Genomic DNA, 22,350 nt, shown 5'->3' with positions numbered 1-22,350 from the left:
TACATCGCTACCTTCTCCACTCTGGCGAGTGCTAAAGATTAAATGCTCTTATATTTTAATCTGCCGGCGTTTCATTTTAATAGGCATCAGTTAAAATGCTTGTCACACTTTATTTTCCGTGCACCAGACTAAGTCATTATAAATGAACACTTGCTTGCATGATACTATGCCTACATTACTCAAAGTCTACTTCTGTTTAATCCTCAGCCGTCTCAAAAAAACAAAAAGATAAACTGTTTTCTTTACTGTAGCACCGATGCTTGACTCATACAAATCCCAGCACAACTAGCTGCTCGACGCTTGACACATTACTTTGACAGTCTGCAAATACACCCTGGATGAATGGGGATCAAAAGGCAGTGCTTCCCCTCTACCTGAGCAACTCTCAAAATATCAGACCTCATGCACTTGAGAAGGCATTACTGACAACAAACAAATACCCCTTCAGCTGCAGTCACTCTCCAGCGTCCCACTTCACAAACACTTCCTGCGAAACCGTGGACATCAGACAAATTGTTTTTGATTGTTTGCCAATATCTTTTTCCCCGATATGGTGTGAACCGGCTGTGTGTGGTTTTTACACCATAACCTGTGAGCCCAAAGCGAGCTCACCTTCTCCTAATTGCGTGGATTAAAACAAGCACGGACAGGCGCAGGCATGCTTCACCGTCAGGGGCAGCTATCAAAGATTAGTTGGTTAGCAGAAGAAGAAGAAGAAACTTAATTAAGCAAGTAAATGTGGTAGTAGAGGTGTGGAGACTCGAAGTCTACCTTTGTTTGTCTGTATTTGAGCTGCCACAACTTTTCCCATTGACACCACAATTAATAACCTAAATAAATAAATTATGGGAGCTCAACAACAGTGGCAGCTGGGCGAGGTGGGTGGTGGAGGGTGGAGTCTTGCACAGGCAAAAAATGAAACCACTTTCAAAGGCCTTTCAAAACTTTTGCCTCTCTGCTTTTTAGTAATCTGGTTGTGTGCTTTTCAATTACTGCTGCAGGCTTTCTGTTGAGGAGCTGAATATGTATTTATTATCAAACCTTTAACTTGTTGTTTTTTTAGGTATTTATTTATTGGTTTTCTGGACACTGAACCTGCCAGAATACTACTCGCTCTCTGACACGATGTTGCAGGGGGATATATTCGACTGTCTTTGTAACCTTCAGGACCTGTCAGTCCAACATCCATGCCCACTTCACGCCAAGCAATGAACAGAAAGCTTCTGCAGCTTTGTGCAGCTTCAGCTTTGTAAAGCTGAGAGCAACCGCAAAGGAAGGTCATAATTCTTTGAAGGCTGAACATTATAAGCAGCCCCTTTAACACTCTGCCCTGTCCACTTCTCATGTCGGTATTTAATTTAATCTTTTTTTGTGGAACTGTGTATCTTTTATGCATTTATATGCTTTTATTTAACGCTAGCAGGCATAAATCTAGGTGTAAACACTACAGTCACACAGACCAACAGTGCAATAGCTCATCAGCATCTACTTATATGAAGAGCAAACTGTAAATATGAGGCATCAACACCGCATTCAGCTCTGCCTGCTGATAGAAAGAGTTGCTATTGCTTCCTGTGTATTCAGCCAAATAGGATTAATTCTTAGAGGATGCATTAGACGGCAAGCATGGATGAGATGATTGACAGTTTATTCATGCAGCAGTCTGAAGTCCATAAACTTGAAATTGTGAAGGGAATACACATTAGTGTAATAATATGCTTGGCTAATAATTATCCCTGAGTAAAGACTTCACAGTGAGCTACGTGTACAAACACCTCTCATTTGAATACACAGTTTCTTGAGTTACCGTGCGTTGCTCTTTATGCAGTAGGATATCTAAAGGAATGCAAGAGACATCGTGTAAAAGTGCTAACTCAAACAGGCCAGTTTTGATGGTAAACATTCAGGTTTAGAGAAATGCAGATGAAAGATCTGTGAGTCAATACAGGAATAATCCAGACGTTTGAGGCGTTTATCTGTCTTGATTAATAGCCGTTTAATGCGGTTCAGCAGAGACACTGACGCGCGCAGATTTGATTCATTTTCAATTCCATTATTATTTTTTTGCTTTTAATTCTGTGCTAAAACCTAACAGGCTAATTGTCATTATGTGTGTCCACAGAGACAAAATGTGTTTTCACTGCAGCGCGTGACAAATAGTTGAGACGCCACATCCCGTTCATTCATTTATATATTTCCCACTGACTTATGGGACAACACTTGACACTTAGTGCTTAGCATCCATCCATCCATCCATCGTCTGCATCCTAGACATCAAAAGATTAGTGTGTACCGTTGATTTGTGTGTGTGTGTTGTGCTGGTTTGAGAGAACTAAGTGACTGTCAAATTACATAAGGGTGTGGGATAAATCTGTTGGCTTTTCTCTGCAGACTTGGCTCTTTTTTCTTTTTTTTGATTGTCAGGGTTGGCAAGAGGCCAGCGTGTGTATGCACACACCAACACAAGTGCATTTTACATACCGCGCTTTTTTTTCAGCTCCTTATCTCCTATTTTCTGCCTGTGTTTCAGTCTTTTCCCCTGATTCTGTCCTCTATACCAACAAACGCACTAAACCTATAAACGCACATCTACACCCTAATTTTTTTTCTAGCAGGTTATATTAGAGATAAAGTGATAAATCTTATATTGTTCTTTTTGTTGACATAATAGCCTGGGCTTAGTCCTCTTCAGTCACTCTGATTGCACCATTGACTCTACATTAATACGGTAAATATCCCGTAAATTATAAATTATGGTGTCGACAAGCTCTTCCCGATTAAAAGCTGCAGAATCATGCACAGCATCGCTTCAAATTAGCGCCAGGCTGACTGGTGAGATGATAAATAAATCAAGAAGCTTACAGTATGCGCCACATTTGTTTACTGAATTAAAAATAAATGAAAAAAAAAAAAGTCAAGAAGCCGACAAATGTAGAAACATGCATAAGAAACCGATCGCCGGTTAACTTTGAATGAGTGATGTGTTGGAGTCTGTTTTGTTGAGCTGATGAGAAAATCTGAGCTGCAGCAGCTGGCGTCTTTCAGTTTTAGCGTACGGTTGCAGTTTGTGAATTTAAAGATGTTCTTTGTGTTTCTGTTAATATTATTTTTCTTTCCCATTTCCGACATGCCCCCTGTTGAGTATATAAAATGTGCCGCTCACACTGAGGCTGACTTCTCAGAGAATTTTCACTCAGACTTTCTTGACTGTCTACTTTGAACCTTCAAACAAACAAACACACACACAGTAACCCTCACATTTTGTGCTTTCATTTCTTACTTTCTGCTCTCTGAACTTTTCTTCTTCTCATCAATATGCCTTTTGCTTGCCAGCGGAGGTGCTCCAGGCTCTCCGAGCCCTCTTCAGTCCGCAGTTGTAACATTTCACCATCTATTCCTGACCTAATGTACACAAGCACTTCATATCCCAACACCCCAGACGCTGAACTGTAGCTGTGTAACATTTTGAAAATATTAATACTGTAATACATATCATACTCCAAGTTCAAACAACCTAGCTTAGGCTCTTTTTGACCAATTTAAACAGCGCTAGTGTGTTTTTTAAATTTATTTTGCTTTTATTGACAGAAAAAGTTTATAGTATATGTGATTGTGAGGATTTGCTTTATTTTAGTTTAGTGTAGTAGAAAAGGCATACTTTTTTATACATATTTTGTAATGATTATATAAGTGATTATGTCTGAGTCACAGTTTGCAATCCTTTCCTCCAAATTCCTAAAAAATAAAAAAAGACATTTTATCCTTGATCCAAGGTTTGCAAAATAATCTTAAGAAAGATTTTCTTTTTTTTTCTTGTTCAGAGGGTTCACATCCGGCCATCAGTGACGCTGCACAACATGCTTTTGAAATCACGTGAATAAACCTCAATTGGCGTTACTTGAGGTTGTGACTTCACTTTATCCTCTGCATATGTTTAACCATTCACAAACCATGGCTTTTCTTTTTTTTTTCTTTAACAACACGGACTACAAAGTTCACAGTGTTGCTGTTTTTTTCCCTCCTTTGTCGAGTCAAATTCCCCCAGTGTCAGAGCCAGCACAGGAATACACTGTGTGAATCTGGTGCACGCAGAAGTAACGAGGGGAAGTTGCGTAAGGGAATAGTGAGAGCTGCTGTGTTGACATGGCCTGGGTCTGTGCCAGCCATCCGTTCTTGTGACCCACTCTGACCTTAGCTCCGGAGCGCTCAGCGGACGAGGGGCTTTACTGCGGCTTGACTTTACTGGTTAAAGAGATGATGTCAGGGCTAGCAGGTAAAAAGGCTCACACGCATAGTTAGATATGCCGTCCAATCAAAACGAGCGGGCGCATACTGCACTGAGCTTGTGTTTATATAGACACATTCACTCATGGCACAACACTCACACCCTGGTCCCTTCTCTTTCCCCTCCGCCTGACTCCCCACCACAGCTATGCAAGCAACTTCAGCTCAGTCACCTAATTGATTCCAGATCTCTCTCTCCCCCATCTCCTCATCCCCTCACTCTCTCAGAGCCTCCTCCTCCTCCTAGCTGTCACTGCTGCCCCCTCGCTCTCTCTCTGAACCTCCTGGGTCTGAGTGCCTTCCATGTGTACATTCCTTTTCTTTTTGTCTGTTTCCTAAAGGTGTTTCTCCTCAGGTCGTATACTATGTTAAAATTTATTTTCACCTGAAGGTTCATGGGAAACAATCAGTATTCAGTGAAATATGATGATAAGCGCACAGCTGACAATTAAATCTTTAACCAGAAGTTGTAAATCTAAACTGTCCAGGGTGGATTAAGGGAAACAGAAGTCATTGTGCCAGCAGTTTAAAGGTTGTAAACAATTTGCAAGCTGTAAAATTCAAAAGCCCACAGTGTTTCCTGTTTACCGCCTTCTGAATCCTGCATTGTTAGCGGGGTGTTTTAGAGATCTGGTCCGTTGCGTTGAAGTGACAGGTGTCGGTAACGGGTTTAGGAGAACGGTGTCACTGGATCATGAGAGTGTGTGAGGGATTGAGGGCACAGTATGAAGCTGAAATCAGGTGAAAAGGAAATATGTTCCTTTTTTGTGCGTGTGTTGATACAAAATTTAATGTTACATAGTGAGCTGTATGAATGAATGTAGAAACCTGGTGTTGATCTCTAAAGCACCCCAACTGCAAACAAGCAGCAAGCACAGAAACCAAGTTTCTTTTAATTTCAGAAATCCTTGTTGTGTTTGTTACCTCACATCTAAACAACCTCTGCTGGATTTGAAGCTTGTGATCCTACAAGCATATTACATAATAACTTTTAAAATGTGTAAATCTCACAGTAAAGCACCAATGTGAGTATTACAAGGATAAAAAGAAAGCACCGTACGACGCCGAGCCTTTGTGCCACTAATGTCAGCTGCTGCTTGTTTAACTGATTTCCTCTCATCTTATTCTCGTGTGTCATTCACATCATGTAGTCACTGAAGACAGTGAAAAAAATAGCACTGCTTTTCAGCCAGTTATCCAGGCAATGCACGCAGGATTCCTTTATACCTAAATTGTACAGCTAATTTTAACACATTTGCACACCTACAACCAGAAAGAGTAGGCCGGAGAAGAGAACTAGCTGCTGTTACATAAGACAGCCACACCATGTCAAACTCATGCAGGGGGGAAAAATGACCATGTAAAACAGACAAGCTGTGGAGGAAAAAAAAGGCCCTTTAATATTTTAATTATCCAAGAATTAGCAATGCTAATTGCTCCCAAGAAAAATTCCAGTATGTCTAAAGTCAAACAAGAGAAGTTTCCAATACTGCAACAGGTTCTCGCTTCGCCTCACCTGTGAGCTGTAGCAGGTTTGGATGCCTCAGATGTGACCTCCTAACTGACAAATTAAGAACTGTGTTTTCATCTCCAGCTTAAGAAAAAACACACGTTCTGGCAGTGTGGACCAAAAGAGGAGAACAGTGATGGACAGTTCTCTTTCTTTGTTTATGACTATACTTAGGGTATAAGCTGCATAAACTCTGGCTCATGCTGCAGCAGTGCCATTTCGCCAGCCAGCAAACAGACAGCAAACTACTGTTACTGTACTGGAAAGCGCTGTTAGTAATCCCCTGTGGGCATCTGGCTTCTCCCTGCACACTGTTGTTTTTTATTGTTATGATGTCTGTGTGAGTATTAAATAAGAAATATAAAAGATAGAAGTTTGCTGCGTCATATCACAAACTCACACATTATTAGCTGGAATATTCCCCTTTATGTGGAGAGGGGAGAAAAATAAATTGAAGTGGGATAGCGTCATGGGCTAAATGTGCCGATCAATACATGAATAAAAAAGAATTGAACTTTGTGTTTGTGCTGATCTAAAAGATCACTGCAGGCATGTTGAAATGGGCCGCTTTCACAGCCTTTTAATTTTCCTGGGTGACATCTTTAGACCTCATCAAGCGTTAGCGCTTATTCTTGTGTGTGACTGCCAGGCATTGTCGTAAACTGTACTGTGAGCATTTCATGACATCAGCACATTTACATACACGCTGTAGATGTTGTCTGTGTTCAATTACAGCTATATGCAACTCTGAGTATTCTTAGTCTTTTGGTAACCTTATCCTGCTGGAAGGGTACGCTGTGGTCGTAAAAGGATCCATGCTTTCATGTTGTTTATACCAAACTCTGACCCTGCTATCTGAATGTCACAGCAAAACTCAAGGCTCGTGAGATTCAGCAATATTTTTACAATCTTCTATTGTCTAATTTCGAAGAGCCTGTGTGAATTGTAGCTTCAGTTTCCTAACATCTGCTTTGACATTCAACACATTGTATGCTTTTCTACATCCCTTGTAGCAAGTGGTTATTGGAGTTACTGTTACCTTCCTATCAGCTCGATGCAGTCTGTTCATTATCCTGTGACCTCTGGCATCAACGCGGCGTTTTTGTCCAAAAGCTGCCACCCACTGGATATTTCCTCTACTTTGGTCCATTCTCTGTAAACTCAAGAGATGGTTGTGTGGGAAAATGAGCAGTTCTGAAATATCCACACCAGCCTGACAGGCTCCAACAAATATTACCTAATTAAAAGTCACTTGAATAATCTTTCTTCCCCATTCTGATGCTCACCTTGACCTTCAGCAGGTCATTAGGACATCGTGTCTACATGCCTAAAAGTGCTGTGTTGCTGCCGTGTAACTGGCTGATTAAGTATTTGCCTTAATAAGCAGTTAAACCTAATAAAGTTGTACCTAATGAAGTGTCCACTGAATGGGTGAAGTTCAGTTAAAGTTCAAATTATTTCTTTTAATAAAAATGTTTAAATAGTTACAAAAAGAGTAGTAAAACAGTTATAAGTTTTTACTCTGTGATTAAAAAAAAAACTCAGTAAATATGGGAACAGTTATAAAAGATTTTTTGGGGGATAATTATGAAAACTGCCTCCATCCCCAACCCGCATTTGCAGATTTGTTATCCTCTCCTGAGATGTGTCGTTATCGTCCTCCTCCCTTTTTCTCTCTTTGCCACGTCTTCTTCTGTTTCACTTTCTCCCCATCTGTGCAGCCTTGTAATGTTTCTTTTCTTTCATATTAATGAAAACACACACTGTGTTGCCATGCATACCCAAGCATTGCAGACTCACACACATAGATGCTTGCACACATACACACAGAGTAAACAGAGACCAACCTCTGCTCAGACATGCAGCGGGCCAGCTAATTAGTAAAGTGGCAGCGGGGTTTGTGTGAAATTGCACACATAAACACACACACACACACGCGCTGCCCAGTGAGAGCTCATAGTGTGCGCACGGCACAGACACCGGTGGACAGCAGAACTGCTGGTGCTATTGATCCAAAACGAGACAGAGAGCAGGAGGGGGAGAAACAACAATGCTTAAGAAAGTCATGTATTAGACCTCACCTTTTGTTTCTTTTCATGAAGTAATTCAGCTGGAGGAAGTCATCTGCCACACTTCTCGTTACATTACTTTTGCATCGTCACGAGACGCATTGTTACATAATTGCCAAGTGACATTTGTGCTAATAATTATGTCTACATATCAGCACAAATCCCTATACTAATAAGGGCGTATCCAGCATTCTTCACTTTAACCTTCACGTTCTCGGTCCCTTTGCACAATACATTTGAATTATACAGCATATTTCCAAACCTTAGAAAGTTGTAGATTGCTCTGCCATTTTTAGCCCCATCTTTGCCACGGAGTTGCTCACATGGTTTTTTCACAAAGCATGAGGGATCATTAAAGAGCTCAGTATTAACCATAATGTGCTTTACCCACAGTATTTGAAAGATTGCAGACAAAATGTAATGTGATTACAGTAACGTGTTACTTTTTCAAGCGTGGAAAAAGGTCACCGTATGAAAGGCAGCGTGATGTCACCGCTAGACTTCGGATCAATACCGTCTTTGCGTTTATTAGCTCAGAGTTATAGTGAGCGGTCAGTCCCTCTAGTGGTGCCAGGGCAACACAGTCTGAGGAGCTGAAAGAGAAGGCGAGAGAGAGAGAGAGCACACAAAGCGAAAAAAAGAGGGACTGATGGACAGATGGAGGTGGAAAGCTGGGGTTAGATGCGGAGGGTGGAATGGAGAAAAAGAGAGGGAGAAGTTTTCAGAGTGGTAGTGGCGACCCAGTTCCATCACTGCTTGTTTGTGTTTGACGTGGCGCAGCAGTTAAGAGCATTGTGGCACGAGGATTGAGGGTGGCAAGGCCGCGTGAAATAAACATGCATTTGTGAGGATGTTACCTCACGTTACACGCATGTACACAAAGACTTGCACCCACGCACGCGCTCATAAAGATATTAGTTGAGCAACTGATTGCCATGATTAACAGCAGCTGCTTTGCTAATTGCGTAATTTTTCCACATGATTTTTATTTTTGACTTTTTCCTCCAGTTTCTCAGATGTTAGAATTTACTCCCATTTTTCATCTCTTATCGCACTAACAAAAGAAGGAATCGCTGTTTGTTTATGTGCTCTTCACTTTTCTACTTCACACTTGGCACGTCTGTTGCTAGGGACCAAATGAACAGTGGCGTTGAGTTTACATTTCTTTAAATGGGCAGTTCTTGTACTTTGGCTATGCTGTTCACGTTGTATGATATCTGCGGGTGAAGTGTTTAGGGAATGTCGTTATATTGGAGCTTACAGTTCGTCATCATTGGAATTTAAGGGTTTAAAAAAGTCAGCCTTGATTCTGGCAAAAATACTTTCTCGTTGTTCCTCTCACACAGCCTTAGTCTCGTCTCCCTCCTTTCCCCCTCGGCTGATGGTTGCCCCTCCCTGAGGTTTCTTCCTGTTAAAATGAGTTTTTCCTTCCACTGTCACCAAGTGCTTGCTCATAGAGGGTCATCTGATTGTTGGGGTTTTCTCTCTATTATTGTAAGGTTGCATCGTAATGAAAAAGGAAGAGATCCTGAAGCATGCATGATATATCATATCATTAAACATATCATTTCAATTATTGCTGTTTACTTAGGTAGATTGCACACACACTCTTTTTTTGCAGTTGTTTCCCCTCATTTTTCTTTACTGTCTTTCAACTTCGACATAAATTTGAAGTGAGTGTAAGATGTAAATCAATGTGAAAACAGCTTTTAATTGCATCTGCTTCTTTAAAAACTGAGTGCTAATTAGTCAGACCTAGTAAAACAAAAACTGATGAGTCAGTTTAATCTAATGGAGACCGAGGTCGATTGCACCCAGCTCCTTTAAAATCTTTCAGGCGTGATGCAGTTCCCTGTAGCTCGGGATGGTATGAATGATTGATCATGATGCTGTAAAGCTGTATTGCACTTAGCTGTGCATTTAGCGTTGACAGTGTGCTTCTTCATCAGGCCTTCCGTGTTGCTCCTCCAATAAAACAGGCAGTTAAAAGTGGAAAGGTAGTGATGGTCATCAGCCGACTGTTGGTGAAATGACAGTTTCATGGTATTTTCTTCATCCCCTTTTTGATATCACTGCTAGTTTATTTCACACTCCATTTTTTCTATATTTACACTAATAGCGCGTGCACGTGCTTGTGTGGATGCCTGACCTTGTTTCCCTGCAACAGTGATTTGTCACACCTCGTGTTGATATGGCGCAGTGAGCTGGCTCTTTGACAACTACACTATAAACGTGAGCGTCCAGTGTGAATCGCGTGTTTTCTGGCATCTAAAGCGTACTCTGGTGCTACCGTTGGGATTTGCTACACACGTTCTTCTCTTTTATTAGCTACAAAATTACATGCATTAGGGGAGCGAATGTGGCAATGTTTCCTTTTAGATGGTGGCTCAGTTTGTTGACTTTTGGGTGGAAGTGCTGGAAAATGTGAGGCTGAGGAGTCTGTGACATAGTTCTGGAGTAATAGGGGTCAGGAGCGTGTTATGGAGCTGGTCATGAGGAGAGTAAATGAAGATGGGTTGTACAGGACTGCCAGAGTTTGGGAAGGTAAAAAAATTGTGGGATTTTTAATAGCGGGAGAGAGAAGGGGAGATATAGAGACAGTGAGAGCTAATGAGCTGGATTTTGTGGAGACTTGGCATTCTGCTCATGGTGTTCGCTCTCTCTCTCTCCTCTGTAGAAGAGCTGGCATGAGCGAGCTTCCTGTCTGAGCCCTGAAGCAGGAGTAAATGAGGGGTGGGTGGGTGGGAGGGCGGAAAGGGTGGGGGGGACGCGGGGGCACGGTGGAGGGGTGTTGGAAGCAATAGAACAGAGAAAAGGAGGAGAAGGAGGAGGAGGAGGGGTGAGGGGTGGGAGGGACCAGTGTTGAAATTGAATGCCAGGGCGCCATGCTCTCACCGCCAGCGTTTCCATGGTTACAGGGTAATTCTGGCGAGTAAGGAAATTTCATTCACTCTGGTATGGAGAAGAAGAAGAAGAAAAAAATAGGAGGGAAATATCAACAAAGCAACAGAAATGGAGAAAGACAGACACGGCGAAAAAAGAAAGAAAGAGAAAATCAGGGAGGAGATAAAAAGGAGACAGAGGAGAGAAAGAGGAAACCTCTTCTGGGGTTTGTGCCACCCATCCCCCCGGCGATCTGCCTCTGCTTCTGTCTCTCATTCCTTTTTTTTTTTTCCTTGTGTATTTCTGTGATGCTTGGTTTGTTTGCCACCACCCTATAAGCAAACACAACACCCACCCACAATCCTCCAGTTCTTCCAGCAGCCCTGCAGGTATATGGCAAAGAACAAAGAGAAACACTGTTAACTGGCCGCTGTGTGTGCATTTGTCAGTGTGTGTGTGAGAGTGTGTCTCCTTTTTTTTTTTTTTTTTTTTTTTTTTTGGGAGGAAGGCAGTGGGGGTTGGTGCCAGGGTAGGTTTTGGGTGGGAGCCGGAGTGGGGGGTAAAGAAATCAGGAGGCAGAAGGATTGTTCACAGCATACTGCAGACCCAACTGCTTAGACAAACTTGATTTAATTTGTCTTCAGACATGTTTTTAAAGGAAAAGTGAATTGAGTTAAAACTCTTTATTCATGTAAAAACCTGAGCAGGGTGAAGCCTGTGTGTCAGCCTTTATAGATACAGGCATGCTCTCACTCTCAGGCTAACAGGGGCTGACAACTGCATGGGGTTTGACTGGGCCGTCGTTGCAGCCAATGTGACAGCTGTACAGCCGAGGAAACTCTCTGTCTTCACACACACACACACACACACACACACACACACACACACACACACACACACACACACACGGGCATCATCTTGATTTTAAATATGATGTGTAAATTATCTCATCAGCACATGCAGCATGTTTTGACAGAGTTATCCATAAACAAAATTTCATTAACGTGTTGACCATGTGCTGTTTATTATTGTCAAGGTGGCGTGTGCAGATGTCCTACTGTCACAGTGAATGACGTTACTTACTGAGATAACAGTAATGTAATACTTTCTCATTAGAGATGCACCGATTCACAGCTGCCACATCACAATTTTCTTGGCTGATTCCAGTTTCAGATCTTTTGTGTGACCTCCTCATACTGATTTTTCTTTCTAATGACTATGACTGACAGCATATACAAACCAAATTCTGATTTTTTCCATGCATACGCCTGTAACTGCAAAACTTATTCACTTACACAACTGAATACATTTATATACAGTTAAGTAGTCTGCTACTGGAAAAAGAAATGAACTGAAAATGGGTTGCTGCTCACGCGCCTTTGCTTGAGAGATTTTACCTTACATCGAGCAAATAGAGGTGCAACAGATTTAGATAACAAAACAAGTGTCAAGTGTACATAATCTCTCACTATGTTTATAGCTTCACCAGCTTTGATGCTCATACTGAGGCTCTGGGTAGCTTTAATCACTTTGCTTTATTGTACTTTGTCTTTATTAGCTTCTTTATAATGTCCAGATCAGTCAGATGAGGGTGATTTTAAGTGTCTGATTGGGTTTGTTATTATCAACAGCGAGCAGCTTCCCCACTAACAGCATGTTAGCATGTGGCTCGTAATTGAACATATTACCTCTATATCGTTGATCTATTTGAAGATTAGGGCATTGACTGGTTCTGATAAGGACACAGCAGAGCAAAGCATCCGAAAAAATGGCTATAAATAATAAATAATAATGTACAAGGTAATCATGAGTGAATAGTTTGAAGGCTAAAAGTGTGCGTTGGGGGTGGGGGGGTGGTTTACTGCAGTTTTACACACTTGTTGGCAGTTGCTATTGTAGGTGAGTTGAGATTTGGGTAACACAGCGGTGCCAAGATAGAGCTGAGGCAAATGAGCAAAAGATGTGCTAGTTGCAAGCTAGGCCTGTGACTGGTTAGGGCTAAGCATGCTGGAAATTGGTGGATGTCGCTCCATGGCTGGTTGATTGATACAACTACAAATTTTCATTAACAAAAGAGTAAAAAAAAAAAGAAAAAAAATCTTGACAAATGTCTTTGTTTCCTTTTCTTTCAGTTGGTGAGGAGGGCCTGTGGGAGTGTGGGCTTTCCTACGAGTGCAGAACCCTTCTGTTCAAGGCCATACACAACCTGCTGGAAAGGTAAAACCATCAGCGCTTTCTCCAGTCCACCGCGAGAGCTGTAAACAAATGTAAATAAATGGTGTCTAACAACAAGCGTACTGCTGGATAACTCCACTGTGGCACCCATAAGTGTAGCCTGTTGAGGCAAATAATGAGCAGTCCTGTTTAACACAGAGATTTCACCATGCTGGTGTCCACGGAGACCCCGCTTTATGGCATTACACCAGCTCGCTGAACCACAGCGAGCTGGTGTAATGCCACCAGAGTTTACACAGAAGGGCTTCACGTCTGACACAGCAGCGTCGCTTCATGCCAGCTCAGCCTTTTACACACATGTAGATTAGATTTTTTTATTACCTTTGCACCCAGCTCAAAGGTGCAACAACAAAGCGATAGGGGTAAAATAATAGTGCAATATGTCCTCAGATTCCCATTTCCTAAATATTTACACAGTGACTTCTAAATGCAAAATAGGGGTGTATTTCTTCCTGTTTTGGGAATTGAATTGTGAAAGTCACCAAACAAACAAATAAAAAACAACAACTTTAAGTCAAAGTGACAGAGCGTGTTAGTTTTCCTGCATGAGCTTCACCTTAATGGAATTATAAACTGAGTGCTGAATCACTTGCTCAAGTACCCAAAGCTCTCCTTTCTGAGTCAGAGCCATCTGTTAAATGAAGCAGCACATATTTGCTCTCTATTAAGTGAAGCATCAGTGATCATCATAGGGGGCATGCTGAATTAACCTTCCTATTACCTTGAAGCTAACTCCTTAAATAGCTCACTGTTTCAACACTAAAGGTATCAGTTCCACTTTCTCTTTTATATTCTGCAGATCAAGCTGACCTCTGTCTCAGGCTGCCGATATTATAGCTCTGATTTTAATTATGATTATTGTCATCAAAAACTATTCAGTTTTTTTCTTTTACAAGCAGTTTTTTTTTAATTTAAAGGATTGAATAGCATAAAGACAGAAATATAACTTTTGCTAAAGTTAATGAAAAAGTTAAGATGCTACAATAACTCTGTTGTGCTGCTCGTCAAGTTGGGATGAGAGACAGAGCGTCACAAGGAAACCGGCCAATCACAGTAAAGACGTTTTGCTGAATAAAGAATCAAAGTGTGACATCAACCACCAGATTTATAGATTTAAATTTATATCCCGACTCTCAAATGGATGGATGCTATTTTATTGTTATTTATTACCATAAATGATCCTCATACCCTTGATCTACTGGAAGATGAATGTATTGGTTGGCTCCAATAAAGACAACGCAGTGGGCAGAATCAGAAAATATGATCATAAATAAAATGCAATAGCGACACTCTGTACAGCGTAATCATAAGTGATTTGTTTGCCAGATGATTAAAAAAAAGCTAAAAGTGTGTTTGGGGGTTTTTCCTGCTGTTTTTCTCCTGCACAGCTTTTGGCAGTCACTGTTGCAGGTAAATTGAGATACTGGTAACACAGCGGTGTCAAGATAGAGTTAAGGGAAATGAGAGAAAAATATCAACTCCCCACATTTAAAGGAAAAAAAGGCAAGGCCTCATTTTACATTTTAGCATGCAGTTGTATGCGATGGCGATGACGTGACGTGACAACACAATTCAGTCAAGAATTAGTTTGCCAAAATGCATTTACAAACAACAACATACACACAGATGCAATGTTGATACAGTTCATTTTGAGATCAGTAACTACATAAATTATGCATAATTTGTGAGGATGTCAGTGTTATAAATATAATTCCCAAAAGCTGTATAGATGTTGATGGTCCTGGTACCCCAGCCAGTTTATGTAGCAAGTTTCATCCAGATTGATTAATAAATCTAGGAAGAGAAAAGAGACATACATACCCTACAGTCATTATAGTAATCTGTTCCTTATGAATATTGTTGTAAAACTCAGAAATAGCTTATATGTAATGGAAAGGCACGATCAGATGAGAAAATGTATTAATCAGAATGCACCAAAGATGGTACAGCTGGAGACTGAAAGTTTTGGATAGCTGAGTCTGGGTGAGTGAGGTGGACTTGAAATCACTGTAATTCCTTAACCCAGGTCAGAGATTTCAGCGGGGGATTCACTGGCACCTGCACAGAGAGACGAGTCAAAAACTTCTAAAAGAGCTGGTTGCACAGCCAAACAGGGAGCGTGATGACTGAACTGAACTTTGATGTGATCATATTTTGTTCAGATGAAAGAAGTGGTTTTGGCAAGCCATGTGCAAAAGTGCAAATCACGTTGGGGAAACAGATTAGCAGAAAATTACTCTTCCTTCCCCTGTGCACTTGCAAACTACATATCAGCATTACTAGTAATAAGTAAAATAGTAGATAGTTCTGAGAAGCAAAGAGCCAAAGTAAAATGGCTCAATACAGGAAGATTAGAACGCTAATACAAATTTTGCAAGGTCATTTTTTGGCTAATTATAACTTTTTTTTAATAATTGTAACTGTGAAACTATTCGGCTGAAAATGATTGAAATTGCACGCTATCATGCAGCTGCCTTAAAGTTCATTCTGAACATCACTTTTACAAACTCAAAAACTCTTTCAGCTTTACAACAATATTATTTGTTACTTGATGCTTTGATTGAAGCGCACAATGCTATTCAGATGTTGCAGTTAATCAATCACTTGCTTGCTGATGATGAGAGAAAACTGACGGCTCTCTTACTCTCTTGTCCTCTCTTGCTCATCGCTGCAGATGTTTGACGGATAAGGGGTTCGTGAGGATTGGAAAATGGTTCTTCAAGCCGCACGAGCTGGAGGAGAAGTCTTTAGGCAACACGTAAGTCGAACACTTGGCACAAAAGTGCATGCACACGTCTCATTTGGTTACTTTTAATAGGATTTCTTCTTCTTTTTTCCTCTTTCATGTATGTTTGACTCTGAGAAATGCATGTTTGCAAAGCGTGACACAGCTTGGCTGTGCGAATAGCTGTGTCAGACTTTGTAGTGTCGTCTGTCCTTGATGTTTCAGCAGCTGGCCCATGGTGGGAGACTATTAAAAACTAGAGCAGTGTTGGAAGGTGAGAGCATAGCTGAGTTCTCACAGCTCCCCCTCTCTCTCGCTCCCAGGGTGAGGGAAGGGTTGTGGATCACGCTGTGTAGGCAGTGTGGGAGACAGTCACTGAGACTGAAACAGAGTAAAAAGAGGGGTGGGTGTGATGGCAGTAGTTCAACTTGTTGCTGCAGCCATTACACTTCCCTCACACAGCTCGGTCGGCCCACTTCAGCTTTTCCTGCTGGTGAGGAGGCACCATTCTTTACATTTCTAACATAGCAGAGCTCAAACGCTGAGTGGATAAATAAGTGGCTTTGTCAAACAGCTCCTTTTGGAAATCTGCTTTATATTGCGTAGCTGCAGCAAACACACACACGAGCACACACACGCACAAATCATGCATGCGTTTATATAATATATTTGGACATTGTTAAGTTGTAAATTGCATTGTCATTCAAACGTAGCGCAAAGGAACAAATGCACAGGAAACTCTTCCTGTAGAAAGTTGCTGACACGAGTGCACTCTGCTGTGATGTGCTGAGGCAAACTTGGGTTTAGCTGTTTAGAGCAGGTGGAAGCCTCTCAGCGAGGCATGCCGCGTGACATCTCGAGGAGTGTGTGTCACTTGTATTGCATATATCTGTGAAACACTGCGAGAAAGCTTGACGCGACGGTGACATCTTTGTACCAAAAAGCACTCCCGGTAGAACGTACTGTATGTATCGGTGATAAAGTAATGGAGGAATCAGATATAATTCAGAATGTGGATGTTTTGATTTTTTCGCTGACTGATTTTATGAAGATGGAGAGACTGTGAATGCTTGTGACACTGCCATCAGACTCCTGAATGAGACTGCTGAGTATTACTGTGACTGTTGCTATCTGCTGCTCCACTGATTTATACAGATGTGTTTGCACACTTGCACAAAGTTGAGGTACAGCTCAGTTTTTCAAACGCAGGTCTTTTGAACTCTTTTCGTTGTTTGCACATGTATGACTTCCACTTTCTTTTCCAAAGTTTATTTATTTTTTATTTTCATTAGAATTTTTAGAATTTTTTTCTGTGAAGGGAGAGATCGGCGAAATACAATTTTCCCAGTGTAGGTTGCTGTGTATATTTCCACTGTGCATATGAAGATAAAACCTCTTAACTTCTATAACAAGCTCGTCCCTCTAATATTTTTTAAAAATGCATATAAATAACATATTAGAATGAGCACTGAAGCTCTGGCGGCTTGTGTTGGCTCAGGAGTAGTTTCTGGCGCAGCTTCTGAGGTGCATGGAGGAGGGGGAAGACTCTAAAGTAGCAGTAACTTTTATAGGAACTGAGGGACAATGAACTAAAGTGAATTGAAAACAAAAACTATAAATGAAATAGAAATAGAAACATTAAGTCAGGGATGCCAAGCTCTTTGTACATCATGTGCACATAAAGCTCTCTTTGATCTCACATGTGCCAGAGCGCTGAAATCCCCCATTTCTGTCAGTGTAAAGAAGTTTATTGACACATTTAATCCCTGAGATGCATTAATATAAGAAAAGAAGTGCAATTTCAATAATGCTGCTCGATTTTTATATGTGATAAATAAATTCTGCTGTAATTAATAATAGAAGTCTGTTTGGGCTTAAATTGTAAGAAATAAATGTGTAAAATTACAGAAAACGTTCTGGTAGCTGATTGGCCAGGCTGTCTTGTAATTATAAAACAGAAAGATTTTGCTAACTAACAGAGAAATGTCTGTTTTCAGAACTTTCAGCTGGAAAAACAAAACCAAAAAGGAAAAAAAAAACAGCAACATTTTCGTCCTTCAATTGTTTCTTTATTGGTTCATCATTTTAATGAAGTATGAATGGCCATGCTTGAGCTCCACGATCATATAACTTGGCTCCATCGTACTATCAGATACTTTGATACTGTGTAGCAAACCTTTTGCTGCCTCTGGTTCAAATGTTTGGAAGTAGTACAGGTTTGTTTCAGAGGGGATGTTTGCTTTCCAAGGGCCTGTTTAACCCCAATGGGGTAATGCATTCAGGGCAGAAGAGTCCAGCTATAACGGCATGCAGCTTCGGCAATAGATTCTTAACATTTTCTTCTTCCTCTTTTTTTGAGGTCATGTGTTATACTGGTGATGTGTTATGGCTTGCTGTAAACAAGAAACCCCCCAACAAATGCTATTATCCTCCAGTCCAGTCAGGGCCTTTGATGTGTGACTTTGTAATAATTTGAAACATCTGGTAACAGCTGTTTTTTACAAATGCTATACGTTTGCATTTGTTCTGGTAAAAGAGCGACTACAAAGTAATGATGTGGTAAATTAAAAAAAATATATTTTTCAGGGACAGTTCATGTGAGTGGATTTCAGTATAAACCATATTTACTGTGCAAAAGTTTTGATCTTGGAAAATGTGAAAAGACCTGTTGCCGCTGATTTTTAATCCATTTCTCGTGTAATTTGGTAAACGCCAGCCTTTTCTTCCTGTTTCCCTTCCTTAAGAGTGGCTTCTTGACAGACACCCTTTCATTGCGATCATCTCTGATGAGGCTTAAGTGAACAGTAGATGGATCAACTGAAGGGTCAGGTGCATTTCTCAAGTACCGTGTCAGGTCTTTGCTGGATTTTTATTCCTGTTTCCTAAGGACATGACTTTCAGATTCTGTTCATCTGCCGCAGACAGTTTTTCAGTCCAGCTGTTTCCTCTTTTATCCTTCACATTTCCAGTTTCCGCAAATTTTTTAAGAATACACTCCACACCATGCCAAGATTTGCATAATTTTCAGCGAGTTGCTCTTTGGGATTCACTTTGTATTCTAACAAAGTGGATCCCATTTGTATTTTTCTATTCATTTGTATAGAAAAATACAAATGTACTATTAAAATACAAATAATACAATAGATACAATTCAAAATGGGTTATGTGTAGACACTCTTCAACACTATATTCTATTTCTGTACCGGTGTTCTGTACCAGGCAAACTTGGCGTTAAAACGTAATTCTGATTCTGACTCCGTTCTTGCGTTAGGTGTTTGTTTTATGCTTAAATGATTCATGAGTCAAAGACTGACGAGCAAACAACACAAACAAAACACATTCCTCTAGAAATGGCCGTGTACAAGAACTCAAGCGATAATGAGTCAAATGAGTGTCCAAAGAAAGCATGGAGAGCACTTTACAAGAATATAAATAAATCACGGTTTGCGCAAGACTTTTGCATATTAATGTAAGATGCCCAATTTTAGCAAAACTATAAATTTATCTCTGTAGACCCCATGATGGCACCATAAAACTGCACAATATACAAATGACGTACAAGTATACAACAAATCAACAACCCACTGCAAACAGTACATCTTAGTAAGTAGAGCTAGCAGTGATCACATATCTCGTTATTGGAGATTAATTAAATTATATGTGGGCAGTAGGGCGGTGTGAAGACGCTGTTACGTGTGTCCTACTGTAAGTGGACATTCATACACATTTGGCGTATGAACATGTGCCGTGCTTTTTTTGTGTTTGCGTGTGTGTGACTTTTGCACATCATGTAATTCCTCTTGAGTTCGACAGCTCTGTTTGAATATGTTGTCAGCTGGTACGCCCCCCTGCTATGCCAATCCTGACTTGTTCTTTCTGTGAATTATTACAAGTCCTGCGAGGGACGACAGAGACGGAGACGGAGAGAAATGTACTTGAACGCTCACACAAACAAATACAAGTGTTTTATAGATGTCTGTACATTTTGTACCTGCACTTGCCACATATCTCCACAGCTCACTTCCAGCACACAGCCTCCCCCCTCCCTCATTCTCCACACACACAGAAACCATCCCTTGTTCCCACAATTGCACTGTTGCCCCACACTTGACAGTGTGAGTCCTAAAAACCCCTGCAGATCTCTGGCCATCAGCGTTTTCGTGCCATGAGGGGGACATTGCTCAGTTAGGCGTACAGTGACCTCCCGCCTCAGCTGTGTTACCACCTCCTTTGTCTCCTCTTCACTTCCACTCTGTGCCTTTTTATCCCCAACAGGGGGCGCTTTGGTGCTAATATCAATGGCATGCTGCCTCTTCGTGCCAACTCCTGCGCCTTGGCACTGCTGCCTTTGTCAGGCTTATCTGGTGTTTATCTCGTATGTGTCCCTGGGGCACAGCGGGAATCGGCGCATCCAGGAGAACATTCCCAAACCCACTCCTCCCACCCACCCCCACTCCCACCAACACCACCACCAACAACAACACAAACGTCAACCCCTCCTTTCTTAACCCAACACTCCTGCTCTCTTTGTGTCTGAATGAGAGGAAAGCACTCTGGGTTGGTAACGCATTGCATCAGACGCTGAGGGGAGAGAGTTACAGGGGAGAGCATGAGAGGAGAAGCGTGAGAGGGAGGAAGAGTGGGGTGGAGGCTCAGTGTGTGTGGTGGGGCTCAGTGAAAGTAGGGGGTCATAAATTAATCATTACTATAGACGGCTGAATGGTTGTATTAGAGTCTGTCTCTCTCATTAGTTCAGTCAATTCTATGCATGTCAAGTGCAGTCCACAGTATGCTTGTTAATATTGGTGCTTTAATTTCACTAATGGTTATATACTCATGCATAAATAATGTGGTTATTTTAGTGTAGCATGGCTATAAAACAGACACGAGCTGCATCACCTACCTAAATATATATTTTTTTAAATCTCAGAAATTCTTACCTGACCTGACAGAACAAGCTTTTTAAAACACACTGCAGGTCCTCCCCTCTTCCTCTCCTCTCCTCTCCTCTCCTCTCCTCAGGGATAAGTGACATTGAGATATGAGCCATCTCCTAGGCAACAGACATCTGGTGTAGGGCTGGGCGATATGACCCAAAATTCATATCTCGATATTTTTTACCTGGATGGCGATATAAGATATATATCTCGATATTATTATTTTTTTAAGCCATAAGTTAAGAACAAAAAGAGAGTTCTTAGTCACACTGTGTCCCAGATGTCACACGGGCACTTTTATTTACATACAGCGTAGATGTACATGAAGAAATTACTCAAAAATAAATTATCAGCATTTATTAAATAATCATGGTCCATAAATAAAAGAAAACAATGTTGTTTTTGTGCATAACAAAAAGCTCACAATTGTGCAGTCAAAATGTAAACTAATAGATGCTGAGCGTAATAACAAAGAGACAGATTTCACAGCTGCACCACGTCTCTGAACAGGTCTCTGAACACGTATCACTCCGCGAGGCTCCTCCTCGGTAGCCGTAGTCCTCTGACAATCCATCAAGCGGTGCAACTCCGTAGCTTAGCAAAGTCATATTAAAACATTTTTTGACAGATTGCTGAGCGCTGTGTACCACATAAAATCGGTTCGCGGTCAGTAAGCACAACCAGAATTCATACATAAGGTGCACTGTCGATTTCTGAGAAAATGAAAGGATTTTAGGCCGTGCAGCACCTCCGGGCTGCATGTCGTTAGCGCGGTTAGCTCGTTAGCGCGGTTAGCTCGCTAACACGTTGACACCGTCCAGCCCCACGCACGGTAACTCGCTAACGGAGATTTTCCGCTTTCATCTTGTCATTGCCTGCAGGTGAAGCTATGGGGGAGGCGAGGCAGAGTAACGCAGCGTAGAGACAAAAGTGGACGAAAGAGAGGCAAACCTGCGGCTCCACAAGTATAATTATAACGTAACATAGACTATATCGATATAAACGATATTGTCACATCTTATATCTCGTATGAAAATATATCGATATTTTTAAAAAACTCGATATATCGCCCAGCCCTAATCTGGTGTTAGGCCACACCACAAGGTCACAGAATCTCCAGAAATAAAAACATAACATAAAGAAATGAAAGGAGAAAAAAGATCTCTCCCCCCCCCTCATCTCTTATCCTTCACATTCTGAAAATTCTCCATGTACCTTTGCTACATCTCAGTTTTAACCTGTGAAATAATTTACCGGTCTTTGTTTATGTTTATACAGTTCAGATGCCACGGTTAACTGCATGAGCAGGAGAGGAGCGAGGCTGGAATTGGGTTTTATGGAGTCCTAGCTTAAAAATAAATAAATTCAGTCACATTCATTCACAAACAACACAAACAAGTTAGTAAAAAAACCCAAAAACAAATATAAACAATCGGATGACCTAATTTATTTTCATTGTAAGTATGCAACCACCCCCTCCCTCACTGCAACAGACACAGTAACACATTCTTTATCCTCATTATTGTGTGGAGAGTAATACTAATGTGAAAGTAGGGGAAAGGATCAGCTTTGAATTTTTTGCACATATATATTCTTTGTTTTTTGAGCTATTAGAAAAAAAAGGTTAAAAAAACTGATCATATATGTAAAACTGCAACTGGGAGGAAGTCTGCATCCCAGATGTGGGATGTGGGATCATTTCAGGCG

At 41.1% G+C, this 22,350-nt stretch overlaps 1 protein-coding gene across 6 annotated transcripts in view; it reads left to right on the top strand.

Annotated features, from left to right (window-relative positions):
* The window catches only part of LOC101487781 (mediator complex subunit 13L), an 89,880-nt gene that overhangs the window by 43,041 nt on the left and 24,489 nt on the right, over positions 1-22,350 (top strand). For all 6 annotated transcript variants that reach the window (XM_076886519.1, XM_076886516.1, XM_076886520.1 and 3 more), the window contains 2 exons: positions 12,879-12,963; positions 15,656-15,739. In XM_076886519.1, coding sequence (XP_076742634.1) covers positions 12,879-12,963; positions 15,656-15,739 — 169 coding nt within the window. The remainder of the gene's footprint in view (positions 1-12,878; positions 12,964-15,655; positions 15,740-22,350) is intronic.

This window comes from Maylandia zebra, linkage group LG7, assembly GCF_041146795.1.
Source record: "Maylandia zebra isolate NMK-2024a linkage group LG7, Mzebra_GT3a, whole genome shotgun sequence".
NCBI classification, from domain to species: Eukaryota; Metazoa; Chordata; class Actinopteri; order Cichliformes; family Cichlidae; genus Maylandia; species Maylandia zebra.
This window is presented reverse-complemented; position numbering and strand designations above follow the sequence as displayed.